Source organism: Nymphaea colorata, chromosome 3, assembly GCF_008831285.2.
Source record: "Nymphaea colorata isolate Beijing-Zhang1983 chromosome 3, ASM883128v2, whole genome shotgun sequence".
Classification (NCBI taxonomy): Eukaryota; Viridiplantae; Streptophyta; class Magnoliopsida; order Nymphaeales; family Nymphaeaceae; genus Nymphaea; species Nymphaea colorata.
The window spans coordinates 27,500,189-27,524,720 of NC_045140.1; the positions used below are offsets into that span (position 1 = coordinate 27,500,189).

General features: G+C 39.5%; 2 protein-coding genes across 2 annotated transcripts; both read right to left on the reverse strand.

Annotated features, from left to right (window-relative positions):
• Positions 1 to 1,092: 1,092 nt before the first annotated feature.
• Positions 1,093 to 4,343, reverse strand: LOC116250847 (1-aminocyclopropane-1-carboxylate synthase 3-like). The gene is made up of 4 exons (XM_031624799.2): positions 3,162 to 4,343; positions 2,885 to 3,016; positions 2,459 to 2,619; positions 1,093 to 2,334 (listed from the first exon to the last, which is right to left on the reverse strand). The coding sequence occupies exons 1-4, from the start codon at positions 3,321 to 3,323 to the stop codon at positions 1,368 to 1,370; spliced, it is 1,422 nt and encodes a 473-aa protein (XP_031480659.1). The 5' UTR covers positions 3,324 to 4,343; the 3' UTR covers positions 1,093 to 1,367.
• Positions 4,344 to 15,591: 11,248 nt separating this feature from the next.
• LOC116251481 (protein trichome birefringence-like 13) lies at positions 15,592 to 23,256 on the reverse strand. Its single transcript, XM_031625781.2, has 6 exons — positions 22,730 to 23,256; positions 22,454 to 22,631; positions 21,057 to 21,197; positions 20,021 to 20,141; positions 16,891 to 17,025; positions 15,592 to 16,387 (listed from the first exon to the last, which is right to left on the reverse strand). The coding sequence occupies exons 1-6, from the start codon at positions 23,148 to 23,150 to the stop codon at positions 16,136 to 16,138; spliced, it is 1,248 nt and encodes a 415-aa protein (XP_031481641.1). The 5' UTR covers positions 23,151 to 23,256; the 3' UTR covers positions 15,592 to 16,135.
• Between the last annotated feature and the right edge of the window lie 1,276 nt (positions 23,257 to 24,532).

Consider the following 24,532-nt stretch of genomic DNA (forward strand, 5'->3'; position numbering starts at 1 on the left):
ATTGAACTTGTATATCAATTCCTTTCCTTTTGAAGTATAGAGAACTAATGCTATGAAAGATTGCCCGGCTACCAGCCCGCACCCTGTCCATAACCCTAACCCCTCCGGGAAGGATTACTCATAGCACTTGTATTTGGAGTTTTCCAAGTCGTCCCTCTAGTATCAAATTTATGTGTCTAATTTCCCCCGAAATTCACCATTTCATGTTGGAGTCTTGGAGATCGTTAAAATTCACCATTTCATGTGGAGATGGTTAGAATCATGATCCTTAGAATGTGATGGGGACAACAAATTGACATTTTTTTTTTGTCCCTGTAGTAAAAGGAATGGGGTCTGATTGTACGTAGAAGTATGTCCCATCGTTCTCCGATTGCGTGTGTAGAATCAATGGGAACTTCAGAACCCGCCAACCGATGCTCAGAGTTGAAGCGACTCACAGCAAATAATTTTCTAACCAGTCCTATCCATGAGCCTTGTTATTTTCAACTGCAACCACAGCCAATTCGACGCTCTTCAACTCATTGAATGAGGAAGAGAATATGAACCTTACAGGCCAACGATGATTGGACTTGGGAGTACAGAAAGAGAGAATGGAGAATAAAGTAGCAGAACACTTTCATTTACAGAGAGCTGTTGAGAGGGAGAGATGTGATCAGTACATAATTAGCAGAATCACATTGCACTGGATATGATTTGGACTCTAATTTTTTTCTACCATTTAAGAAGAATTGAAGGGTTGACAAGTCTCACTTTATGCTTACTGTGTGAATGAAACAGAGTCGAAGGAGCCTTCCGCATTACCATCCTTACCGTAAAAAGTTGAAAAATCCGCATTTGAGACTTCCTTATACTGTATGGTGTTGGTTGTTTTCAACTTTCCTTAAAAGAAAATTTTGGGTACCTTCATTCTTGTATGCCGGCATGACTCACCCCAAAACTTACCAAGTGCTTAGTGTGCTAGATTTTAACTGGCACTCTTAGCTAACATGGGTTCATTCCTTAAAATGGCTAAAAACCAAGATAATGGATTGTAGGGTATTCAAGTTTTTCAATCATCGATTTTCCAGAGACTAATATAGAATTATTCTTAAGTTCAATTTACACAGACGGAATTAGGGCGTTACATATTCAAACAATAACTTGTGCCACATTCTGAGGCCAGAGGATTAGGGAGAGAGAAACAAAAATCTCATACAACACCATAAAAAATACATAGTCTGGCACTCCTCCCCTGTTTCTGCAGCAATCCTACTTCTTCAGGAAATGCCTCGAAGAAGGTTGGGAAAAAAACAAAAGGGAGAAGAAAAAGGAAAAAGTGGGACAAGGACAGTTCAGCACACTTTTGGTCTGGAGCACTAACCCCACGACTAGAAACGCTCAGATTGAGTAGAATCGGGTTGGAAAATGCTCCAAGTGAAGGACGATTTGCAGTACAGTAGCAGTTTCTTGGGCTCTGTCAGCACCTTCTGGGGACATTGTCCACGGAGAGACTTAGAGAGGAAGCTCCTGATTCTTTCAAGAGAGACTGCAAGGGTCTTCTCGGACATGTTGGCGAAGCAGACCCGAAACCAACCGGGTTCAGAGCAATGGAAGGATGAACCAGGGGAGACATTCAGCCCAACTTGGTGCAGGAGCTTCTTCCACAGCCGTGTCTCTGCTTCAAAACTAGGATAATCCAAGAGGTGGCTCATATTCACCCAGCAAAATAAACCAGCATTGCTCTTCAGACAGCTGATCCCGCATTTCTGGAGACCAGATACCAGCTTCTTCTGTCTCTGCCTGAGCCTCTTCCTGTTTTCTCTTAGGTAATTAAGAGTGAATTTCTTATCCGAGAGCATCTCCGAGAGAAGATACTGCGTCTGAGATGAAACCAATCCAAAGCTAGACATCTTGGTGGCAGCAGATAGGACGTGTTCATTGTGAGTATAGATTGCACCGACACGAAAACCCGGAACCCCCATGTCCTTCGAAAGACTGCAAACAACGTGAACAAATTCGCGAGAGACATTGCATTCTGCCAGTACCGCATCTTCAGCAACGCTGGTAAACCCAGAAGGGGAGAAAACTGTGCCGGAGTATATCTCATCACAGATGAGATGAATCCTTTTTGTACTTACAAAGGTCAGGAGAGCCTTTAGAGCCTTGGAGCTCAATGTTGTTCCCAGAGGGTTGGAAGGGTTGGTGACCAGAACTCCCTTTACTTTCACTTTGCGATCTAACGCGTCGTCGTAGGCCTTCTGCAGTGATCCTTCCGTAATCTGGAAGTCATTGAAGCTGTCACAATGTATAGGTACAATTTCAACTCCGGTTCGCCACTTGAGATCTCTGTCAAATCTGGTAGAATAACAGCATAAGAATTTTAGCCACCAAATGGGCATCCCACTGAAATATGCACATGAGAAAAAGATGGTGCTGACATCAACTATGACAATGGTGGTTCAGTTGAACGATGACATACCCGGGATAGTATGGAGTAGGAAGAAGAAAGGCTTCTCCTGGTTCAGCCAGGCAAAACATCAAAGTTTCATTTGCAGAGGTGGCCCCTGCCGTGAGAACTAGCCTGTTCGGGTCAAACTTCACTCTGTTGCCTCTAATTTCGCCCATAAAGTCAGCTAGCGCCTGAATGTATAAAGTAGAATTTGGAACAAAGTCTGAGGTTAGCAAAAAATAAAATACTATATATATATATATATATATATATATCCAAGCTCAGAAAAGGGGCGGAATGATTGTCCACCTCTCCTAAATGTACAGAGTGTGGAACATGCCTTCCCTTGAAGTACGGGGGTCTAGAAAGCGTATGGTATAGAACCAGATACTTTCCACCAGGCAAGAAAAGGGAACACTGCAGAAATAGTGAAAGAAGCAAACAGGTAACTCATACTTTCTTAAATGCAGGCAGACCGCGGTAGTCCTGAAACAGCGCCATCTGTCTAAACAAGGACGTACCGCTGCTCATGAAGCTAGCAGCTCTGGGGTTCTCAAGCAACCACGTCTCCAGAAGATCTAAAGAAAGCTGCAGATGTGTTCACCCCATCAGACAAATCATGTATTGCACAGTGGCAAGAACACTATAAGAAACAGAGAGACAGAGGAAAGGAGAAAGCAAAATCCCAACAGTACTTGGTTATGGGATTGCTGGGCTCTCTCCAGCCTTTTACCTGATTCTCAGCGAGACCCATTTGTATTATCCCTGCAGGGTTCCGTGTTTCATCATATGGGTTTCTCTCGTACTCCTGCCAACCAAAGAAGTAATGAGAGTCCTCCCCATGGGAGTTGCATGTGATTTTCCTTGACACCATCAGCTGACGGTGGTTAGACATGATTCAGAACCTCTCTCTCTCTCTCTCTGTCTCTCTTTCTCTCTCTCTCTCTCTGGCTTGCTGATCTGGTGCTCAGCGAATCCTGAACTGCACGTATTTATAGGCGCCCGGGGAGCCCTGGGCTTCTTCTATTGTGAGATAGAAATCCTGTTAGTGAAACTGAGAGCTGGCACTCGACCTACTGCAAAGATGGAAAATTAGCCGCAGACAGGAGGGCCCCCATCGCTTTTAACTCTCCACACGATCTTGTGTGCCTTCACAGTGCATCCAAATGTCGTGTCAGTGCCCTAAGACCTTAACATTATATCCTGTTGGATCCTCACATCTGTGTGGGGGCCGGTTGCCGTTGGTATATATTCACTGTTCATGTCTTCCTTGGGCTCTGTAGTGGTGCCTTCATCCTCTTATCCTGATTGGGAGTTGTGGCAGTTAAATCCACCAGCAGGACTCGGGGATGGAATGCTCCAGAGGCCATGCTGCTCCTGCCACCGCTGCTAATAATCATGCTTAAATCAATTCAAGCTTTTATGCAACCTGTGTCTTCTTTTATGGTTGCATCTGCAGATACGTACTTAGGGTGTGCCACCATAATTGGTTTGTTGGAAGATTGTGATTCCACCAGTCAAGATTCTTTTCTCTGTGTGTGCGTGTGCATGCCGGCACGAGCAAAAGAGAGAGGGGGAGGATGTGAAATTTCATTTATATACCATATCAGTCTTCTAGCCTGCAAAGAAAAGTAGACCTTAATCAAATCGGAGGAGTGGCCAAATTGAAGATTCGAGTGGCAAACAGTTAGGCATCAGAATACCATCTACAGATAGGGCAACTATTATGAACAGGAAAGTATTTCCTCGAAAAATAGCTTCACCCGACAAATAGTGATCACAAGAATTACTGAGGGCTTCGCATTGAACAGTGATTCACATCCATTTCATGCAGCTGAGTTGCAGTTGAAGCCTCTCCACCGGACTACAGGCGAGCATCATTTGAAGCTCAGTAGATGTTTGAAGTAACTTTACTCAAAGTCAACACCTACTACGTATGTGATCTACTTTTTGTTTTTCTCACCGAAGTTTCGATATTTTCTTTACTCAAATTTTGAGATACCATAAAATCTTTATACATGTCATATTGATCAAACACTTCAAATGCTGAATATTCCTGTCAAATACATTTAATAGATCACATAGATATGGTCAATCTGTTGCGAAAGTTGAAAGGTTTTAATACTTTAGGAGCACTTCGACATACCCTTATATATATATAGTTAAGGCTAGCTTGTACTGGAATCCATGCCGTCGAACTTGGTAATTTCTGCAGGTTAAAAGAAAGACATATAACCTATCATGGCCTCTTGGTGGGCAGTCATGGTTGGACTCTCATGAGGTTTTATGACTGCTCCCAACAAGTTCCATGTCCAGGGGTTTTATCACTCCTCCAAGAACGGAATAAATCTTTGCTTCTCTCTTCTTATCACTGCTCTTTCAAGCCTTTCACTCGTGTCACGTTCCGCGCACAAGGCAGCTGCTTAATTCTCTTTTTCTATTAATATTCCCACAAAGTATTTCATAATCTCAGCGACGGAGGAAGGAAAGAACTATAATCAGAAAGCACTTGAGCCATTCTTGCTAATTCACAACTTGTCCTGTACTGTCGTGTCTGTGTTTGGTCTAAGCCGTTGTAGCACGCTGTTCCTTATTCCATCGGTTTCTCCCTGATTCGACTTCCGAACGGCTGCTAGTACTTGTGTAGCCCTTATCCCACTCATCACCACCAATTAGGCTGCTAAGAGTGACGACAATAACAAAGCTTCCCTCATTGAGCATCACAATAATGGCATTGATTATGTTGCTAATTGCTTATTCTGGTGCTTACTTAGAAGAAGAAGACATGGTGGAAGCGGCCACGGAATGAAGCGTGCGGCCATGTGGAAAAATCTATCAGAAAAAGTATCTGATAATAATTATTGTCCCCCACTTGCATCTTCCTTAAAAGTACGTTTGAAATGACATATTAGTGTTCATGTTTCTTAATGTCACTAAGCAAACGCAGAGTCTGTCCTAGTTAAGAGTTAAATTAGTTCTACGCAAATGTAGGCTTGAATCTTGCATGCTGTCCAATTCTAGGTGACGATGATGCAAATCCAGATCCAGATTTTTGGAATGGTTCATCTCTGCTGTAGACTCTTCTCGATGTGGTTCAGGCATGAATCTATCTTGAAATAGGAAGATCCAAGTCAAAGATGAATTGTCCAGGGCTCGCATTAAATGGATACAGGCACGACTGCAGGCACTGGTTCATTCAGGTTCTAAAGCGGGAGAAAGAACCAGGCAGGGACAGGTAAAATAAAACTCTTGGAAAACCGATGTCATGAGGTGAACTGCCTAAAACAACTCAGATCTTTCTCATTCGTCAATTAATATTGCAACCAAGAAATAGGATCTGGGTATTTCTACTTGAGCAATGTGGTTTAATTTATCAAACGATATGAAATATGAAAACTCATGAGGACCACTACTTGGTAACTCATAGATTGTCACGTCAGCGATATCTTTCAGGTCAACCTAATAGCTATTATTAACATTTGTTGAGGAACATCTTTGTAGGTCGCGTATCATCATGGCGGTCGTGGTTCTCTTTAAAAAAATGGGTATATATATATATATATATATATATATATATATACTAACATTTGTTGAGGAATATCTTTGTAGGTCGCGTATCATCATGGCGGTCATGGTTCTCCTTAAAAAAATGGGTATATTCCATTCTCAGCTCCGTCGAGACTGGGGTATGTTTGAAAAGTGAGTTGCTTGTAAATTATATTTCTGCTACCAGATAGAGCCCATATATATACATATGAACAACCATATATATGCACACGTGGGGTCACAAAAATAATAAAATATCATACTCGCAAAACTAGTTCATCTAATCAAATTAAAGTGAACGATGTTGAGAAATTGTCTCACCAAAGTTTTTGCAAATCAAACTGAAACTGAAAGCTGACGCTTGGATAGGTTGATGAATGAAAGAACAAATTAAGGTAATTGCTTAAGCCAACACCCCGTATTCTATTTCTACCAGCAAGAGTTTCAGCTAATTATAAGGACCTTAAGTGATAAAAATGTGGGTGAGATTTGGTTGCAGTGAAGTAGCCCAAGAGCCGTGGCACTATGGACAAACGGGATGCCATCATTGACATGAAAAAACAGTTTGTATTGTAGCTGAAAAAGCAGCCAGGCAGGCACAGTATCCTTTCTATTTATGTTTTTACTCTCCACCAAGAAACGCCTCTTCTTGACATATATTTTCCACCAACCAGCTGCTTTTGGTCTTGGCTAGCTCTGATTCTTGGGCCCGAACCGCTACCTAATCTTTCATCCTTCTATAGGCCACAAACAAATATGAAATACAAACGTGAATTATGGACAGATCAAAAATCGTGTCATCTCCTTGTTAATATCTGTTAACTTGCGTGGTCATCTACCTTTAACATTTACGTAATCGGTTACGTCACTCATTTAGTTGAAAAGTTGGGGACAAGATCAGCTGCATTCTGTTCAGTGGCTAGGAGCTAGAATACCTCAGAGTCTCAGACCATTGATCAAAATAATGTTGAGGGCATGCTGATCATCGTCGATCTCTTCAAACAACAAACAACAAATTGGGTTCAAAATTATTGAAGCCATGAACACAATAAATTAGGTAGGCAAACGGTGAAAGCTCAAACGCCAGTTTGATTTTTGTGGGTACTATCTTTTTGCTGCTACATTTTAGTTGAAAAGTGTCCCGCTTTCCATTCAGATTCTGAGGAGGAGCGAAGAGAGTAGCTTTGGCTTCTCATGAAAACGTCAACACACAAAATTAATAGGTTTACCACATATTGAATATTTAGATGGTCTTTCTTATGCCTCTCGTTGGTTTGGCAAACTGTTATGTTCAAACCAAATTTCAAGTTAATGTGAGGCTTTTCTTCAATAACTTGAAGAATCTCCTTCATTGTAACACAAGATTATTCCACACCCTTTAGATAGATTGTAAACTTCGGTGTCGTCCACAGCTAAATCTCTGTCCAATGGTTGGCCTCCCTCCACATTTAGTTGTAGGTGGGTTTCGCTCAATATTACTCAAACCTGGCTATGTACGCCATACTGGTGCACAAAAATTTCATGCCCAATTATGGTTAACGATGAAAATGCGTTTATTTGATAGAAAAAAGAAACTTTTTATGAAGACATAAAAGGGAAATAAAAAAATAAAAAACTCGAAAGAACGTTTCTTTTTCGATAATTTAAATAATGTTTTCCCTTTTCTTTTGCAGCGAAACACCCAACTCAAACTCAGTATTACTACAGAGATATTTTTGAAAGTGAAAATCGTCTTTTTCCTATAGATTGGTCCAACAAGCCTAATGTCTTTTATGTCGTTTCTACACCCAATGATGGACATGGTCTCTCTTTCTCTCTCTCTCTTACGGCCACTAGTTCATTCGTTCTCTACCATTTACTGACAACCCTCAATGTCGACAAAGTCTGCTTTTGTTATAATGCAACAGCACGAATAAGTTAGCCTTAAGAAGAGAGACAAAGGAACGACTTGAAAGAAGAAGCAATTTTCCAAGAACGTAAACATCGGTGATAGATTCCCATCGGAGCACTGGTAATGATCATAATAGTTGAAAATAATAATAAAAGCATGAAATTGTCTTGGAAATACGAATGCTGAGATGAATCGATGGATCTTAACCAGGGGGCGGAGGATGAACATGGAAAAATACCATCCTATTACTTTGTGCAGCTTTGTCAATTGACCACCAAATCATTGACGACGAGTTCATGGGTAATTGGTGCTCCCGTCAAATCGCTAGCAATATCACCAGCAAAATTTGCCTGCCTTGAAATAGGAAAGAACATAGGCATCATATTCTTTGGGGTTGTACTGATTCTTTGGAACTTCCAAGGGAATTAGATTGGAGATTGAGTTCAACGTCTACTACCGAGTGAAGGTCCCTCCCATCTGTACAGCCCTACCTAAATACTGCCGGCGGACCCGAAAATCTGGGGGCGCAAATGGGATGAATAAGCAGATGATCAATTGTGGAACTCCTCCTTGTACATGGGACCGGATACTTCGATTTGATTTGATTTGATGTCCACAAACTGTTCACTATTTTGGAAAACAAAATCCAACGTAGGTATGTTGAAATAAATTGTTTTCCTCCAACCTACTCATGCTTAGTGATGAACCAGCTAGCCTACAGCCAGATTTTTCCAATGCCAATTTAGTCTTAATCTGTGGCAAATAATTAAACGTTCTAATATCTATATGTATGTAATCTGATACCTTCTTAAAATTTGTAAAAAAATTATTAGTCCCGGTAAAAATCTTTCTGGTTCGATGACTGATCTATCTGTCTCTTTTACGCACATATAAATCGGGGAATTTCAAGAATTATACATGCATGTCATGTTACAACATCATGATTGACATTGTCCATTTCAGAAAATTTGAGAAAAGATCGCACTCTTGACAAACACGATCAAGAGTCAGATTCAAGCTAATCAACTGTCTTAGTTATTAGGCTTAGACTGATTGCCACTTGCATGATTTGAATAGCTCTCTCTAGTTAAGTTAACTAGCTCTACGATCTGAACTAAACGGAAGGAACTGCATGTAGCCAAAATCATGCAGGACTTGAACCGTTAAGATCTCCGGCCGTCTGCTGTCAGAAACATTCGAATCCTATTTGATTTTGTGCTTCAAATAGCAGAATATTACTCTAGTGAGAAGTACTGCAGATCAAACAAAGCGTACGTGAACAAGTCGTCCTGCAAACAAGAAAATAAAAATCAGCCTTAAATTCACATATGAGTTTATATACCACAAATCTTTTACTGGATTATGAAGCTCCAAAGAATCACAAGGTTTCCCATTTGGTTTCTTGGCTATAGTAAAAGCCCTGTAGAAAAGTTGGCTGTTTCGTTTAAATCATCCCGAGAACTCACCTCCGAACAGCTTCTTCATGGTTGCAAGCGTCGTCGAGCAATCGTTCAGAACATAAACGCATGCAATCATATCCATGCAGTCGACTCTTGGAACATGAGATATAATTAATCATGAGGAAAAACTTGATTGCCGTTTTAGTTTGTTGCCTAGAAAATTGCACTAAATATGACAATTAGTGTCACTAATCAATTAGTTTCTCATGGAATTGATCAAGCAATTATCTTAACGTGACAATTTATAAAATATCTTAATGATTTTTGTAGTCTTTTTGTTGGACATGTATACATATACAGATATGTGTGTGTTTTTTGTGTGTGTTTACGTTAATAACTGAAAAGTAACATGAAAAGAAACCAGGTCGGCTGTTCTGACCTAAAATACCAGAGCCGACAATGTCCCTATCATGAGATCATGAGGAGGGTACGTCCAAGATTGAGGGGCAAGCGGTATTCTGCACACAGGTTTCGGTGTTCCCGGCTGACCAATTATGACAGACTCATTCACAATAAACAATATTCCTTCCTAATGCCTCGTATCACATGCATTTGGAAGTAGGAACCCGTCAAGTGTCGACACTATACGTATGATATTCCGATGTGATGTATGGTATCACTTTCAGATACCATTCTCGACATGGCCCATCATCATCATCAACACCCTAAGACAAGATGAGTGTAAGAGCAGTAAAGATGTTACAAATATCACAAAACAGTGAATCCGGACGCATGTCCATTGTCTTCGACCGATGTTCTTGAACACGGGTTTGACCTAGCAAACCAGTGACTCGTAGGCTGGCTCAGAACGGGAGTTGCAACTTGTCATGGTCCTATTCAATTTGAAAGAAACTCGTCATAGCTAGGTCTTCTGTAGGTAGGCTTTCCTGTTAGGTAGAGCTTATGGCCTAGCACGCTAAATCCATGGGTAAGCCACCACAGAGATCTACTCTAACTAGTTTTCTTTTGCGTGGCATTGCATGTTGACCCGCGGTAAGCAACCCCTCTCTGAAATTCTGAACTAATCCTGCCATATCTGTGACAGTAACACTATGCTTCTTGGAAGATAAGATTAGTTTCAGCAGTTCATCCTCTCCGAACAATACATGTGCAGGAATATGGTAGTTTGGAAATATGAGGAGCGCAGCTTGGCGTTTCAGCCATGGCTGGCTATTGAAGTTGACAAATACAGAAAAATGTCAAAGATCTGCCCTTAAGGCCATACGGGCATTCACATCTTATAGCTCATTACTTGGCCGGGGTACATCAAATGGAGCGGATATACCATTGGCCAATGATATTATGGCTGAGAATCTACCAACATAGAAAATTAGACTAATATTCATCACATTAATCTACTGTGTTTGCATGGCTTGCACTCAATATATATAACAAATACATGATTATATATGACCTTTCCCTTTCATGACTAGTACATTTTGGTGGATACAAATTAAACCGTGTAATCGACTCCATGAACCGATAACATTCTGTAAAATATTGATGGTGTGAAATCCAACCTTCTCATGTTCAACGATCTCTTGAAGCTCTCATCTACACTACACTTTCTTACAGTGTCGAAAATGCAACAGCAACGAAGAGCAGTTAGTTACATTCGGAAGCTCCATGTTCATGGAATCATGTGGGATCATAATGATAGTGACGAGGATGCATGAAAGATGGAGATGGGAAGTGATCTCTAAGAAGTCGTACTGCACCGGCCTACAGCCACCATCAATGTGCACGAGCTTTTGCAAGTAGAAACGGCCATCTGCAGGTAGCAAACTTCACTTTCAGTCCGATCGGTGTAGGCAATCCCAGTTCATGCACCCAACTCAGCAGGACGACCCTTCTTAAATCTCTCTCACATGGACTGCTCAGAACTGCAATGTATCCTTGATGCCGCGTATGGATTAAGGGTGAGATAAATGTTGACACGCATGGCAGATGCATCTACCATTCAGAAAATCTTGAATTTCAAGGAGAACCTCGCAATTTTATGCACATTTTCCTGTTCAAATCGACCTTCTTTTCAAGTGCCTATCAAGTGAAGTGGTGAACAGGTCAAGGACCAAAAGAAAGATAGAGGGGCTATTCAGTTACATGGCTTAAGAACGAAAATGTAAGTATAGAAGTTTAAGTTAAATGTTTTACACCCTGTTTGGATGGAGGGAGAGGGAGAGAAAGGAGTGGAATGAAAGACATTTCCTTTCAGTTCCTTTCCCCTCCATCCATTCCTTTCCTTCTCTTTACCTTCATCCAAACAGTATGACAGGCCGTGCACTATCCCAACTAGAGATGGGGAGAGAGGCTCTTCAGTTAAATGGCTTAAGAATGAAATGCAAAGAACGAAGTTGAAGTTAAAGGTTAACGCGCCTTAGGCCGTGTACTGGGCCAACTAGAGATGGGCGCCTGTCAAGCCTTACATTCTCATACGTTTCGTAGAGCAGATGGGGACGAAAGAATTTACTTACTGCTTCCGTCCAAAACTGAAAACATGGTTGCCCATGAGAGAGGAACAATGGCCGGGCCCTCTCCCCCTCCCGGCCCTGCCCCACGGCCATGGCCCCCAGTACCACGTGCAGCCTAGAGAAGGGTCGTCTGTCACCACTGCTAACTGCACGCTCCAATCTTATTGCACGCTCCGTTAACAACTGCTCACACGTCTCTTGCATGTGCACCTAGTCTTAAGAGGACGTCGGTCGCTGCAGTAGGGAGGGGTCAAACCTACTTTCCTAGAAAATGTCTACTGCCGTCTTGTCAATGGTCTCCTGATCGTTGCAGATTGCCGCCTGTCCTGCGATTGTCCCATGGCAAGAAGGCCAATTGGCATTTTCACTTACAGCAGGAATCGTGCATAGTAATTAACTCTCTGAGTCGAGAAGGTGGTTGCTGAAAAGGTCCCCCCTGCAGTGATCTTGCACAGTTTTGCAGAAGTGACACATACCATGCATGCACAGTAAAAGGGACTGTTAGTTTGCTTAGGTTGATTATTTGTTGGGGAGCTCCTAGTGAGGGAGGAATTGTCTTCATGCGGAGAAAAAGGAAAAATGGATCCAGATACCCTTACTTGTTCACGCTAGCTTCAGCAGATTCAGATCAACAGTCGGAACTTTCAGCCATAGCTGCAAAACCGGTCTTAGATTTTGAGACCATGGAAACTCTTCTCGCTTACAGGGTACGGCGGTCCTCAATAGATCATCAGGCAGCTAAAGGAATCTACACTATTATAAAACAGGATGAATGCCAATCCTTTCTTCAAATTGTTAATCAACAACAGAAAGGAATCTATACTATTGCGAAACACGATCAAATGCTTGCTTCATCAAAGACACAAGTTTCATGTTCATCACGGTCAAGCATGTCTTGTGTCGACGGAGAACTATTATGGTAATCTGCTGGCAAATTTGGTGGCAGTTTTGCTCTTTTTCTGAGGAAACCTAATGTGAACAACAGTAGAAAAATGAGATTACTACCATTAATATATGTTAGGAAATAAGGACTGATTTAAAAGAGGCCTGAGGCTAGCTATTCCTCTATAGTTCTCTGATCCAGGCAATTTTGGCATAATTTCCCAATTTGCGATGCAACTTGCATTGTTTACAAAAGGGTAAGCGATATTCTGAAAGTGCTTTCTTTTACATATTAATGAAAAATTGCCTGAATCAGGCACAGACACCTGACCTTGCTTCTTAATTTCCCGAAACAATCATGCATGTTTTTGTGCCTCTGTGTCTGTGTATGGGAGAACCATGAGAAATGGCGCATATTTATGCATGAAGGTAGGAAATAATGCAAATCTGAGAGAATATATATTTGACCTACAATGAAATCAGAATGAGCAGAAAGAGCAGGAAAAACTAAGAAGAGAAGAATCTAAGAAGAGGGAAGGAAGGCATAAGAATTGTACGACAGCATTAGAACAAGTGCAGAGCTTAATTTCCTGTGGTGCCAACTTCACAATATGTACAGGGCCACGATACGACATGTACAGAGCTTAATTTCCTGTAAAGCCTCTTGTTCTTTTTTGGGTGCTTCACAACAATATTTCAAACAATAAATTGCCAGTTCCGTCCTTTTCCAAGGAAAACGTATTCCGGTTAACAGAACTCCTTCTTTCATTATTTTGCAGGTGTTCATGGTGAAGAGGAAACCTGCACCATAACGGAACCCCATAACTTGTAGAACACCGTCAATGGATACTTTTTTGGAGCCAATTATTGGGCTCTATGAACCATAAGATTGTTTTAGCTCAGGTTGATCAGGTTTCTACATACGTACGTGCAATTTTGTGGTTCAAGATGAAGCAACTGAACCAATAACGAAGCTTTTTAGTCATGATGACATTCAGTAGATCATGGGACCAAACTGACCCATGCACACGTTGGTCTTGGGCGCGAACACCCACCGTTCCCTCATCTTAGGCAGATCAGACCTCTCTGCCAGATACTTGATATTTGGATCAAACATGACAATTTCCTGCTGGGCTTGGGGTCCTTCCCAGACAAAACTTGACTTGGTCCCATAAAGGAAAAATAAAAGAAATCATGATGATTGTTGTTCTGTGTCTACTCTTTGCCCTAAGTTGAGTTCTTACTGGATTTGGTGAGCAAAGAATTTGCAGACTTCTTGCCTTAAGAAACAATCATCTTAAGGTCTTGTCGCGTCAAGCTAAAACCAGATCCGAGAGCTTTTCTTCAGTAAGTCGGTTTTTTTTCTTTTTTCTCCTGATTTTAATGCTGCAAACTAGTTTCTAGCTGGTCCCTGCTCTCCTAACACACTTGCTTTAACGGTTCTTCGATTAATGTTCTCATTGCGGGCCATTTTGCAAGACTTGACAAAAAGTCAAGGACATCTTAGAATGTATTTGTGGACCCGTTTCGGAAAAAAAAATTGAGATTTCCGTTTACGACTTTTTAGGGATTCTGCAGAAGTATTCTGTCCAGCTTTATGGGGTTCTATACACAACTTCAAAGCTGTTCTGATTAATAAGTCACTCCTTCTGTCAAAGTAATCACGATTAGAAAACCGATTATATTAGATAACTACTATCTAAAACCGTAGCCATATAGCTGCCAGTATCTTAAAACGTCCTCGTGACTGTTTAGGGAAAAAGCTGCCCTTTTGCTTTCTTCAACCAGCTACCCAGAAGTTGTTTTTACTTACTATTAAACCCTTCTGCAAGATTAATAAGAAGGCAAGGCCCTTTCTGCAAAATCTAATCCCACCAAATAGCATTTAGAATATTGAGTCATGCTTCATGAACTTTTCCGAAAAATGATGCATTTGTTCCAAACTAGCAGTCAACTCACTACACTAGAAGCAATTGCTTCGAACGACTGAGGAACTTCACATGAAGAGTAGTGATCCCATGCCGCAGATAACTGAGAGAAATGTTCAAGCTCCACAGCAGCTGGACCTTTCTGTTCTTTGATTTTCAGGGGATGAGCTAATAGGCAACTTGAGCACTTGGATGGTTGGATCCTGGAGCAGCAACCAGCGCATTCCGGTATCTTCTTTCAAAACATCCAGAAGATGCCATGTGCATGTTTTTCCCAAAATTTATAGACTAAGCACAAACGTACATCTGGAATAAGACCAGAAAACAATCACTAACATCCAATTCAGGAATTGTACGGCCTGAGTTTCCACCCTCGTTAGAATCCCAAGTCACTCAAAATAATGCTTTCAATTGGACTTGCATGTACATCCCGGTATCCTGAGACACTTGCTGACACTAATATGGAAGGCAGGATTTAGTGTAGCAACAAAAAGAAAAGTGATAGAGCTCATACGTAACCAACAACCAACGGCACAGCATAGTCTGAAAGAAACCGAATGTAGGTCACACCACCCTGAACAATCTAGGCAATAAAAAAACCTGACAGATTTGAATTTTGCTGCCAAATTTGGTTTCACTCTATGTAGAGTTTATCATTTCATTCCGCATTTCCGCATTTTTCAAGCATTTGATCTCCACATCAATGTTAGGACAACTGAAGCAAAACATGCTCAACCTTAGTTGAAGTAGAACTGAATACCGTAGATGTGATTCTTTTCTGGTAAATGTGGCAAAGTAGGAAAGACATGAGAAAAGAGAGCCTTAGACATTGAGCAGCTAAACTGCGGAATAGGCAAGATACAATTTTAGTGAGTTAAACTCGGATCCCACAGTATGCACAAAATACAATATTGTAATGCAACATTCTTAAGCACTAAAACAAATCAAATATGTTAACTCCTTTCATCCTTAACTGCAACAAATGTAGATAATAAAAGTTCCAACAGTTTTTTCTTTACCAATGATGAATGTCTACACTGCACTATAATTATTGCCATATACTTTCAGAAACACCCTTAACAAACAAATTTTGGTGCAGCCTCATGTTAAATATATAATCAACAAAAAAGGACAGCCACAAGTTCCAAATTTACCAAAAAGAAGACCATGAAACCTTTCTTCCAGAAAAAAGCGGCAGAAGCATGCAATTTATCGGCCTACTCCTTGCATAAAACCATGTGTGGAGTGAAGACACCTTGTAATCTTGGAAAAGAGAACTTCACTGTTGACAACACAATCCGAACCCACATAAATGTCCCTCCAAAATTATGCTTTTCGCTCACTTCGCACATCATGCTTGCTGGGTACCATGCTTGCTGGGTACTTCTGGTACATGGGGCTGGTGGCTGTCAAATAAATATACAAGAATCCTCTGTTTGTGTGCTCATTGGGGCGCACATGTATATTTTATCTTGCCAGCACGAGCACACACACAGGTAGATGAGTAAAGAACATATGCACATATGATTTCAAGCTCTATTTAGGTGAGCAACAAGCAAGTCATTCCATGAATCTGTAATTCCAGGCAAGCACCAGTGCATGCAGTCATCGTGCTTCTTCCCTCCTGACCTTGATGGATGAGCATCAGCTCTATATTCACTCATATGACTGATGTCTAGAATTTTAAAACTTGTACCTTTTACAGCACGAAACATGTGCTCATTTGACAATCGTGCCTCTATATTTGTTCCATTGTTCTCTAATGAAAACAATTGCTCCACCTGATAAAGGAATCAACCAACAACAAATCTCAGTGAGGTAACTGAAGAATTCCTTTTAATTCACTTGAAGGCACAAAGAGTTATATCATCGGATAGATTTTTCCAATTCCTGGAAATTGGAAGGCATGCCACATATTCTAGAACCTAGTTACTTTCTCGTTTCATTTTCATTAAATTCTTAATGGTTCACCTTTATTCCTGAAAGAATTTTGCTCAGGTCGACTAGCCAGCCTCCTTATACAATGAAGTCTTATTCCGGTCTTAGCAAGCATCTCGAGCAATTTTATGTGTCAATACACTTTTTTGTAAAAAAACTGTTGTTTGGCTTTTTATTGTGTTAGAAAGATGTGATCCTTAACCAATCAATGTTTAACAACTTTTTCAAATCATCACGAATAATTGCCATACAGCTACGTGAATTGGCTTCCCGTGACATTGTAAATTTGCAGTCCCAGATATAAAGCATCCAATAGGGCATACAAGACTATAATAGAAAGTTTTACCTGCTCTTGCAGCAAAGGTCTTGTGCGTTGACAAAAGCCACCTTCATTCCAATCACCTCCTTCAAAATGTCTTGGAGATTGTGTGCGAAAAAATTTCAATGCACTATCTCCCATTTGTGTCTCCACAAACAACGTCTGTAAAATGAAATAGAAAAATGAATTAGGGGGATTGAGGTATTAACTTACAGCCAACTGAGACATAAACAAGCTAAAATCCACTATAATCATAATTCATAACAAAGAAATGTAGGAGCAAACACAAAATGGAGATGTAGTATTGCAAAAGCACAACCTATGCTTATTATTATGTTATTTTCACCTATAATCTGATTAATAAAGTTTGCATGGAGTTCAATCAGTCCCTTTTTCATGAGAAATGCATTTCAGTCTGTCATCATTGATCTTGAGAATTAATGAAAGAAGAGAAAGGTCAACCTCATAGTTCCTCTTATTACTACAAGAATTTATCCCTTTATTCATTTCTTAACTTAATGTTCAGGCATTTTGTGATTTAAGCTACCAGCTTACAATAATCAGGAAGAAGAGAGATATAAAGGATGGCCAAAGTTCAAAGCCAACAAGGTTCAAAACTCAGAAGTTTATAGGTTATTGCAGGAGTCCGAACAGTGCCAACATGACCATGTCCCACCAACTGAAGCCTGAAGCCCTTTTTAAAGTGACATTGGAGATATATAATCTGAGTATCAGACATAGTTCAAGGCTTCAAGCTCGTTTTAAGATTCTTTCCAAATTTTAGAATGAGAAAGGGCGACGGTAAATTTCTTATATGAGAGATGAACAGTGTCCATTGAGTGCTTCAGTATCCACTAAAATATGCCTGAGACAGCCCATCTCAGACATGCTGCCATGAGAGAAGCTGCCTCTGAAAATCTCTCTCCAATCACATCCATAGAGTGAGTGGTGCTGGTGTTATTTTGGAATGAAAAAGACCAAGTGACTAGTGTTTGATTGAGTGGCTAAAGTTTTGGGATTGGATGTGTCGAAGTACATTTTGAGACATTCAGTCCACTCATTTAAACATGACCTTTTTGTTTCAGTGGCACTCGATGAAGAAATTTGTGAGGTTATGGAAGTGTAAGGGAAAAAAATTTCCCTTTATATTTCTTTGCATACTTGCACAAATTAAGGAGAAAAGTGTTCTAAGCAATGTTATTTGTATCGTATGATACGCATGCGTATCGTACGATACGTATCGTATAGGTTTAGAAAACCTATACGATACGCTTACGATAAGCGATACGTTCATGTATCGTAAGCGTATCGCCCGTATCATACGATACGGAAAAAAACACAAAATTCATTATGTTTTAAAGTTTAAACACTCCTCCCTCTCTCTCTTCTAGTGTTTAAAGCAATGTTATCTGTATCGTACGATACGCGCTCTCTTCTAGTGTTTAAAGCAATGTTATCTGTATCGTACGATACGTATCGTATAGGTCGAAGAAACCTATACGATACGCATTCGATACGCGTGCGTATCGTACGTGTATCGCCCCTATCCTGCGATACGGGAGAAAACACAAAATTTTTTATTTTTTCAAAGTTTAAACACTCCTCCCTCTCTCTCTTCTTGTATTTAAAGACTCCAAATCTCCAATAGACGTAGGAGGGAGAGATTTTGCCCATTTTCATCAAAAATAACCAAGGATTCATTAATTTGGAATATATTATCGTTGAATCATGAAAGATGATAACTATATGTTTTGAACTTATAAAATTGTGATGTAATCTAAGTCCTAAGATTCTATAAAATTTTCAAGTTTAAAATTGTGATGGATGCTTATATGTTATTCTTGAAGATTTGATTTCTTATTGTTGAATGTGTCGTTGATACACATGAATGTTCCTTATGTATGATGATCTTTTTTATATTTGAATACATTTTTCTTGATTTCTGATTTTTGTTCATTTTTTCAGATTTTTTAATGATTTTTCTCTATTTTTTCTGATTTTTAAATATTTTTTAAAATTAAAAAATTAATTTTACGATACGCTACACTAAGTTTGCGATACGTTACGATACGGCATATAGGTCGGCCCAACCGATACGCAATACGCTACGCCTTTTATAACATTGGTTTAAAGACTCCAAGAGACGTGAAAGGGAGAGATTTTGCCCATTTCCATCAAAAATAACTGAGGATTCATCGATTTGGGAGATATTATCGTTGAATCATGAAAGATGATAACTAATTAACTATATGGTTTGAACTTATAAAATTGTGATGCAATCTAAGTCCTAAGACTCCAAGTCCTGAGATTCTAATTCCTAAGATTCTATAAAATTTTCAAATTTAAAATTGTTATGGATGCTTATTATGTTATTTTTCTTATTTTTGAATGTGTTGTTGATACACATGAATGTTCCTTATGTATGATAATCTTTTTGATTTCTGACTTTTTGTTTATTTTTTTTATTTTTTTAAATGATTTTTCTTTATTTTTTCTAATTTTTAATATTTTTTAAATTAAAAAATTAATTTTACAATACGCTACGCTGCGATACGTTACGATACGACATATAGGTCGGCCAGACTGATACGCATTACGCTACACCTTTTACAACATTGGTTCTAAGTAGCTCCATCAACTGACATGATTAACAACAGTTCTCAAAAGAATGATCATCAAACTTACCTACCTTTTGAAAATATTGCATTTTTATCGCCATGTTAAAGTAAGTCAAAATCATTGGATATGTCATAACATTTGTTAAAGTATGCCATTGCATAGAGTCACAATCAATTCTGCAGCATTATCACCAACATTTTCAGCAAGGTTTGGAAATAGAAAAGTAACGGATTAAAAATAGCTGTTATACTGGGTTTTCTTGGAGTATTCCAGCACCACCACCAGTTCACTCACAATTTACACTCCTTTTCATGGTTACTAAGAAACTATAAGATATCCAGAAATATGCATAAGAAAATCTCGGCAACAAACATAGAACCAACAAAAGGATGGATAACAAAAATTTACAGAAAGGACTACCTACCAATATTATAATTTGCCGATTATGAGATATATGGCAAGATGGTCACATTGGAAAAGAAAATGTAAAATTCAGATCAGAGTAAATGTTTTTTCACCCAAAATAAGTATGGCATACCATATGTTTTAGAGTCATATCCAGGCCAACCTCAGGACGCTTAGGGGGAATTACAGGCAAACCCTTCTCAAAAAAGAGCATGGGCGAACTCTGTGGATCAAACTTCGATGGTGCCCACCACCTAGTAACAGTTTGTCATGGAAAGATCTTGAAGTTACAATTATGATTAAGTATAGGGACATCATATTCACAAACAGCAAGTTATATGATTCCCCAGGACTATGAAAATTAATCATTATTGAACATATGAACACATAAATTTTGGAAGGAAAGGGGAAATTACAATATATAGTTATTCTATCATAAACTATGTAGTTAAATGCACTAGGGAGGCCAAAGCATCAGAGCCCATGAGATGGCCTAGGTGAAGCCTGAGTGGTCTTATTCAGTAGGAAAAAAAGGGAAACATAATAAGAGGGGTGAAAAGAACAAAAGGAAAAGCGACAGAGTGATGCCTTGGAAAAACTTCACCTCCATCAATATATTAGAAGAAACCCCCAAAAAACTACTTTTGACTTAAAATTTTTAAAAAATACTATTATTTTTTTGGACTGTGTAGTTTAGGAAAGCAGAAATTCATTGGATAACTAATATAGTAGAAAACAATAAGATGGAACAAGGTGTACCATGAGAGGGCGTTTAGCAATAGGAACACTAACACAGTTTCCATGAATCTATATCCCAAAGACTGGGCAGATACATGGGATACTAGATGCAGTGTTTTATGAACCTAAACTAACCTTTGTGACAGATTTATGGATCACTATATTAGCACTCTCATTGCCAAATGCCCCCTAAAGCGAACTACAAAAGCTGATAGTCAATCGTGCATATTCCAAGATAAGTGAACATTCAGCTAATAGCAGAGGCATACAAGATCAAGAAAAATAACTGAACCATAGGAATGTCGTTGATGTAGGTTATATAAATTATGTTTAATTATTTCATAAAAGGGAATCTAATGCAGCATAGTTGGACATGCATAAAAGGAATCTAATGCACCATCATTGAACATAGGAATGTCAAGGAAGAATACCAGTGGCCTGTGTTCAAGATAAGAACATCATGGAAAGTTGGAGCCAAAGACCAAGAGCTGTCAGGAATATCAACATCTACCCTAAAGCCATTTTTGTAACCAAGTGACTCCAATACACCACCATTAGAGCTTGCGGACCACCTGTAGCACAATATCAGGAACACAAGCATAATCTAATATCAAGAGAAGGGTAACGAAGTGCAAATTCTCATCTCATTCGGATGCGAATAACTATATGTATACCATGGAACCAAAAAGAAAAAGTACCACCGAACTAGAATGAAACAAATTTTCCACAATAATTTTCTTTTCTCAATGCTATGGAATGGACAAAATAATAAGACCATGCACTATGCAGAAAAACAATGATGTAGCAATATTACTTTTAGTCACTGCAACAAGATCATGTAAATATAATAAAACTGGTCAACAAGTTGGAACCTTGTTCAATACAAGACATCATTCAAACAACCAATGTCAGCTGATCATGCAAAAGAAGACAAGGTCATCAAGGCATCGACGTAGTTTGCTCAAACAAGGATTCCAAATTTGCAGTAACATGACACATTGATGGTAAAGGGTGGTAGATTCTTATATGTGCCTTTGTCTTTCTTTTGAACAAAGCATTTGCATTACATACTTTCATTTGATAACATAACTTAATGTAATCGCACAGCCTCATTGTCATTGAAGCAACTCCCGGGGGTTAATATTCCACTTACTGCAAACATTCATGAAAATTTTCCAATTATGAAACATCTAAGTGACAAGACCACAATGCTATTTTACTTTTTCTAACATCTTCACAATCACGTTTTCCTTGCTGCCATGAATATCAAAGCCAAGCACAACCTACACCTTACTTTATGGTGATACATCCATCGGGCTGACTATCTGACCCACAATGCATTCTGAGCTTGATGTTTCTAGATTCCATATTCGACATGCAAAATAACTTCGCAATTTTGTGTTTCAGGGGAGATTTTAAAAAATCTCAAATATCTTACTCGAGCGAATAAGTTGCTTCACACGCTCTGCAGCATAGGCACTTCAAATCCTCAAAAACGGCCTTGCGAGTAAAATCAGTATCAGAGTGGGTATCTTGAAAATCAAAGTAACGGGTTTCTTCGAAATCAGAATAATATCCCAAGAGCTCCATAACCGTCACTCTTATGTACCTCGCTCCCTTAGAGTACTTACAATTAGATCACGGAATGATTTATATACGAAAAATGCCTCTCAACTGCCTTAGTTCCCACGGAACCGGGATACAGCGAATAATTGGATCAAAAAGAGAAAAAAGATCGATAGTGCAAATCTGCGCCCTTCTGTAAACCCAAGGAGAAATATAACAAAGACCAATGCAAGTTCATAAAAGAAACAATTTAGCTCCTTACCGGGAGTAACGGGCCAAAAGATTCGTCCGATGGTACGCAATCGTAAGGTTATATCTCAAAAATGTAAACCCACGATCGGCCTTGGCAGGACGCCATTTCCGCACCTCGTTGGAAGCCCGTCTGAGCGAGCAAACAAGCGACACGAACATGTTCCTGTTTAACGAATCGCCGACAAAACCTGCATTTTCCGGAAGGACGACATACCCAACGATGAAAAAGGCAAGAACCGCCTCTAAGAACCAGAGAGTGAAAAGATTAGAGTTCAGAAGCACCAACCGATATTAGTATTACGGAAACGTTCGAGGAAGTGAAGGGGATCTAAGCGAGGGAGATCGCAACCGTAGGGTTGCCAACGCCATTTAGTCAGATCAAGGGCGTTCGGCTTGTTGTTGGCGATGCAGTTCCAGCCCTTGAAGATCTCATTGCAGGTGTGGTCGTAGAGGGGCTCAGCTTGCGGGTCGTAGACCCATTGTCCCTGGGAGTAATCGCAGGAGGCGGCAGCCCTCCGACTCGTCCTTTTCTCGCTCCCATCGTTGGAAGAAGTGGTGGTGGTGGTGGAGGTGGAGGTCCTGCTGCGGAGGGAGGCGGCGGAGGAGGAGGAGTAAAGGAAGATGAGGAAGATGCAAACGGAGGGGAGGAGGAAGAGGAGGAGAGGAGAGACTGGGAGAGGCTTTTTGGCGGGTATTCTGATCCTCATGCTCCTTTTCGCTTCCCAGAAGCTCACCCCAACCGTTTCCCTTTGATCGCCATTGCCGCTCTCTCTCTCTCTTCTCTCTCTCCCCGTTCTCTCCGACTTACTTACCTTTTTTGCTCATTGCTACCTGGTAAACTATTATATGACAAAAGCACGCTCATAAATTTGAAGTTTACGTTTAACGACTTTAACGTTTCAAAGTCCCCTTAAAAAAACAAAAATATATTAAAAGACTAATCTTACTTGACAAGTTTCATGACGCTTAGAAACCTTAAACTCTTGGATTTCAATGTTTTCACATCTTTGATGTTTAACAAAGATTTGAAATTCTCTGTTTGGACAATGTATGCATTATATCATAAATTTTGTAATCTTTGGACCCTTACTCTCTTCACCAAACTTAGATTATGAATTTGAAATATTGAAGATCTTGAATTTATAATTCTGGATTTTACAGTTCAATAACATCTTGAATTTGAATTCAAGGTTTTCAAATCTCGGATTTTTAACAAATGTTTAAAGTTTCTTGTTTGACAGATGCTTAAATTATGTATCATAAATTTACAATCCTTGTATCTTCGCTCTCTTCCTCTCCTCCAAAGCCTATAGATTTGAAATATCAAAGATCTTGAAGTTAAAGTTTTGAATTTCACATTTCATCAAAGTTATGAATTAAAGTGAACCTCGCACCAAATTAAATACTTGTATCCAAAACCCATAATAATCAAATGCAACTTATAGGTAGCGTTTGGACGACACATTCAAAAAATGGGTTTCCAAAAATCCTAGTTTTGTAAAAATAATTTCTTATTGTTTGTCTGCTGGAATGGAAAGACAAAAAAAAAAAAAGGTTTTGGATGAATAACATGAGGGGGTGGTTTTTCAATCCTTTGTTAAATGAGCATATTAAAAAAACAATAATTTTTTAGATTTTCATGCCACCCAACAAGTTTCATTATTTTTTTCATTTTTTTGGAGTGAGTGGTTCATCTCCACCATTTAGAGAAGCGGCAACTGCAAAGGTTCATAGAGCTTGTGTCGGAACATATTACGGTCCAAAGTATGATTTACACATAATCATGATAGCGACCACAAGATTTAAACCTCAAACCATTTTGAAATGGACTACCTTGCCGCTCAATGCACCACAACCCCTCCAGATACGACCCAAACAAGTTGAAAAAAAAAAGTTTCCAAAGCAAAACAAGATTTTCTCTTCAAAATGCTTTTTTTTTTGTCATGCATCCAAACACATTCATAGTATTTTCTAAAATTAATCTTTTTTTAGTAGGCAGCAAAACTCGATCTTAAATTTTTTATTCATAAACTATTATACCATCAATCTCTTAGCTTGGTGTTGCTTCCTTGAGCCACAAACAAAAAAG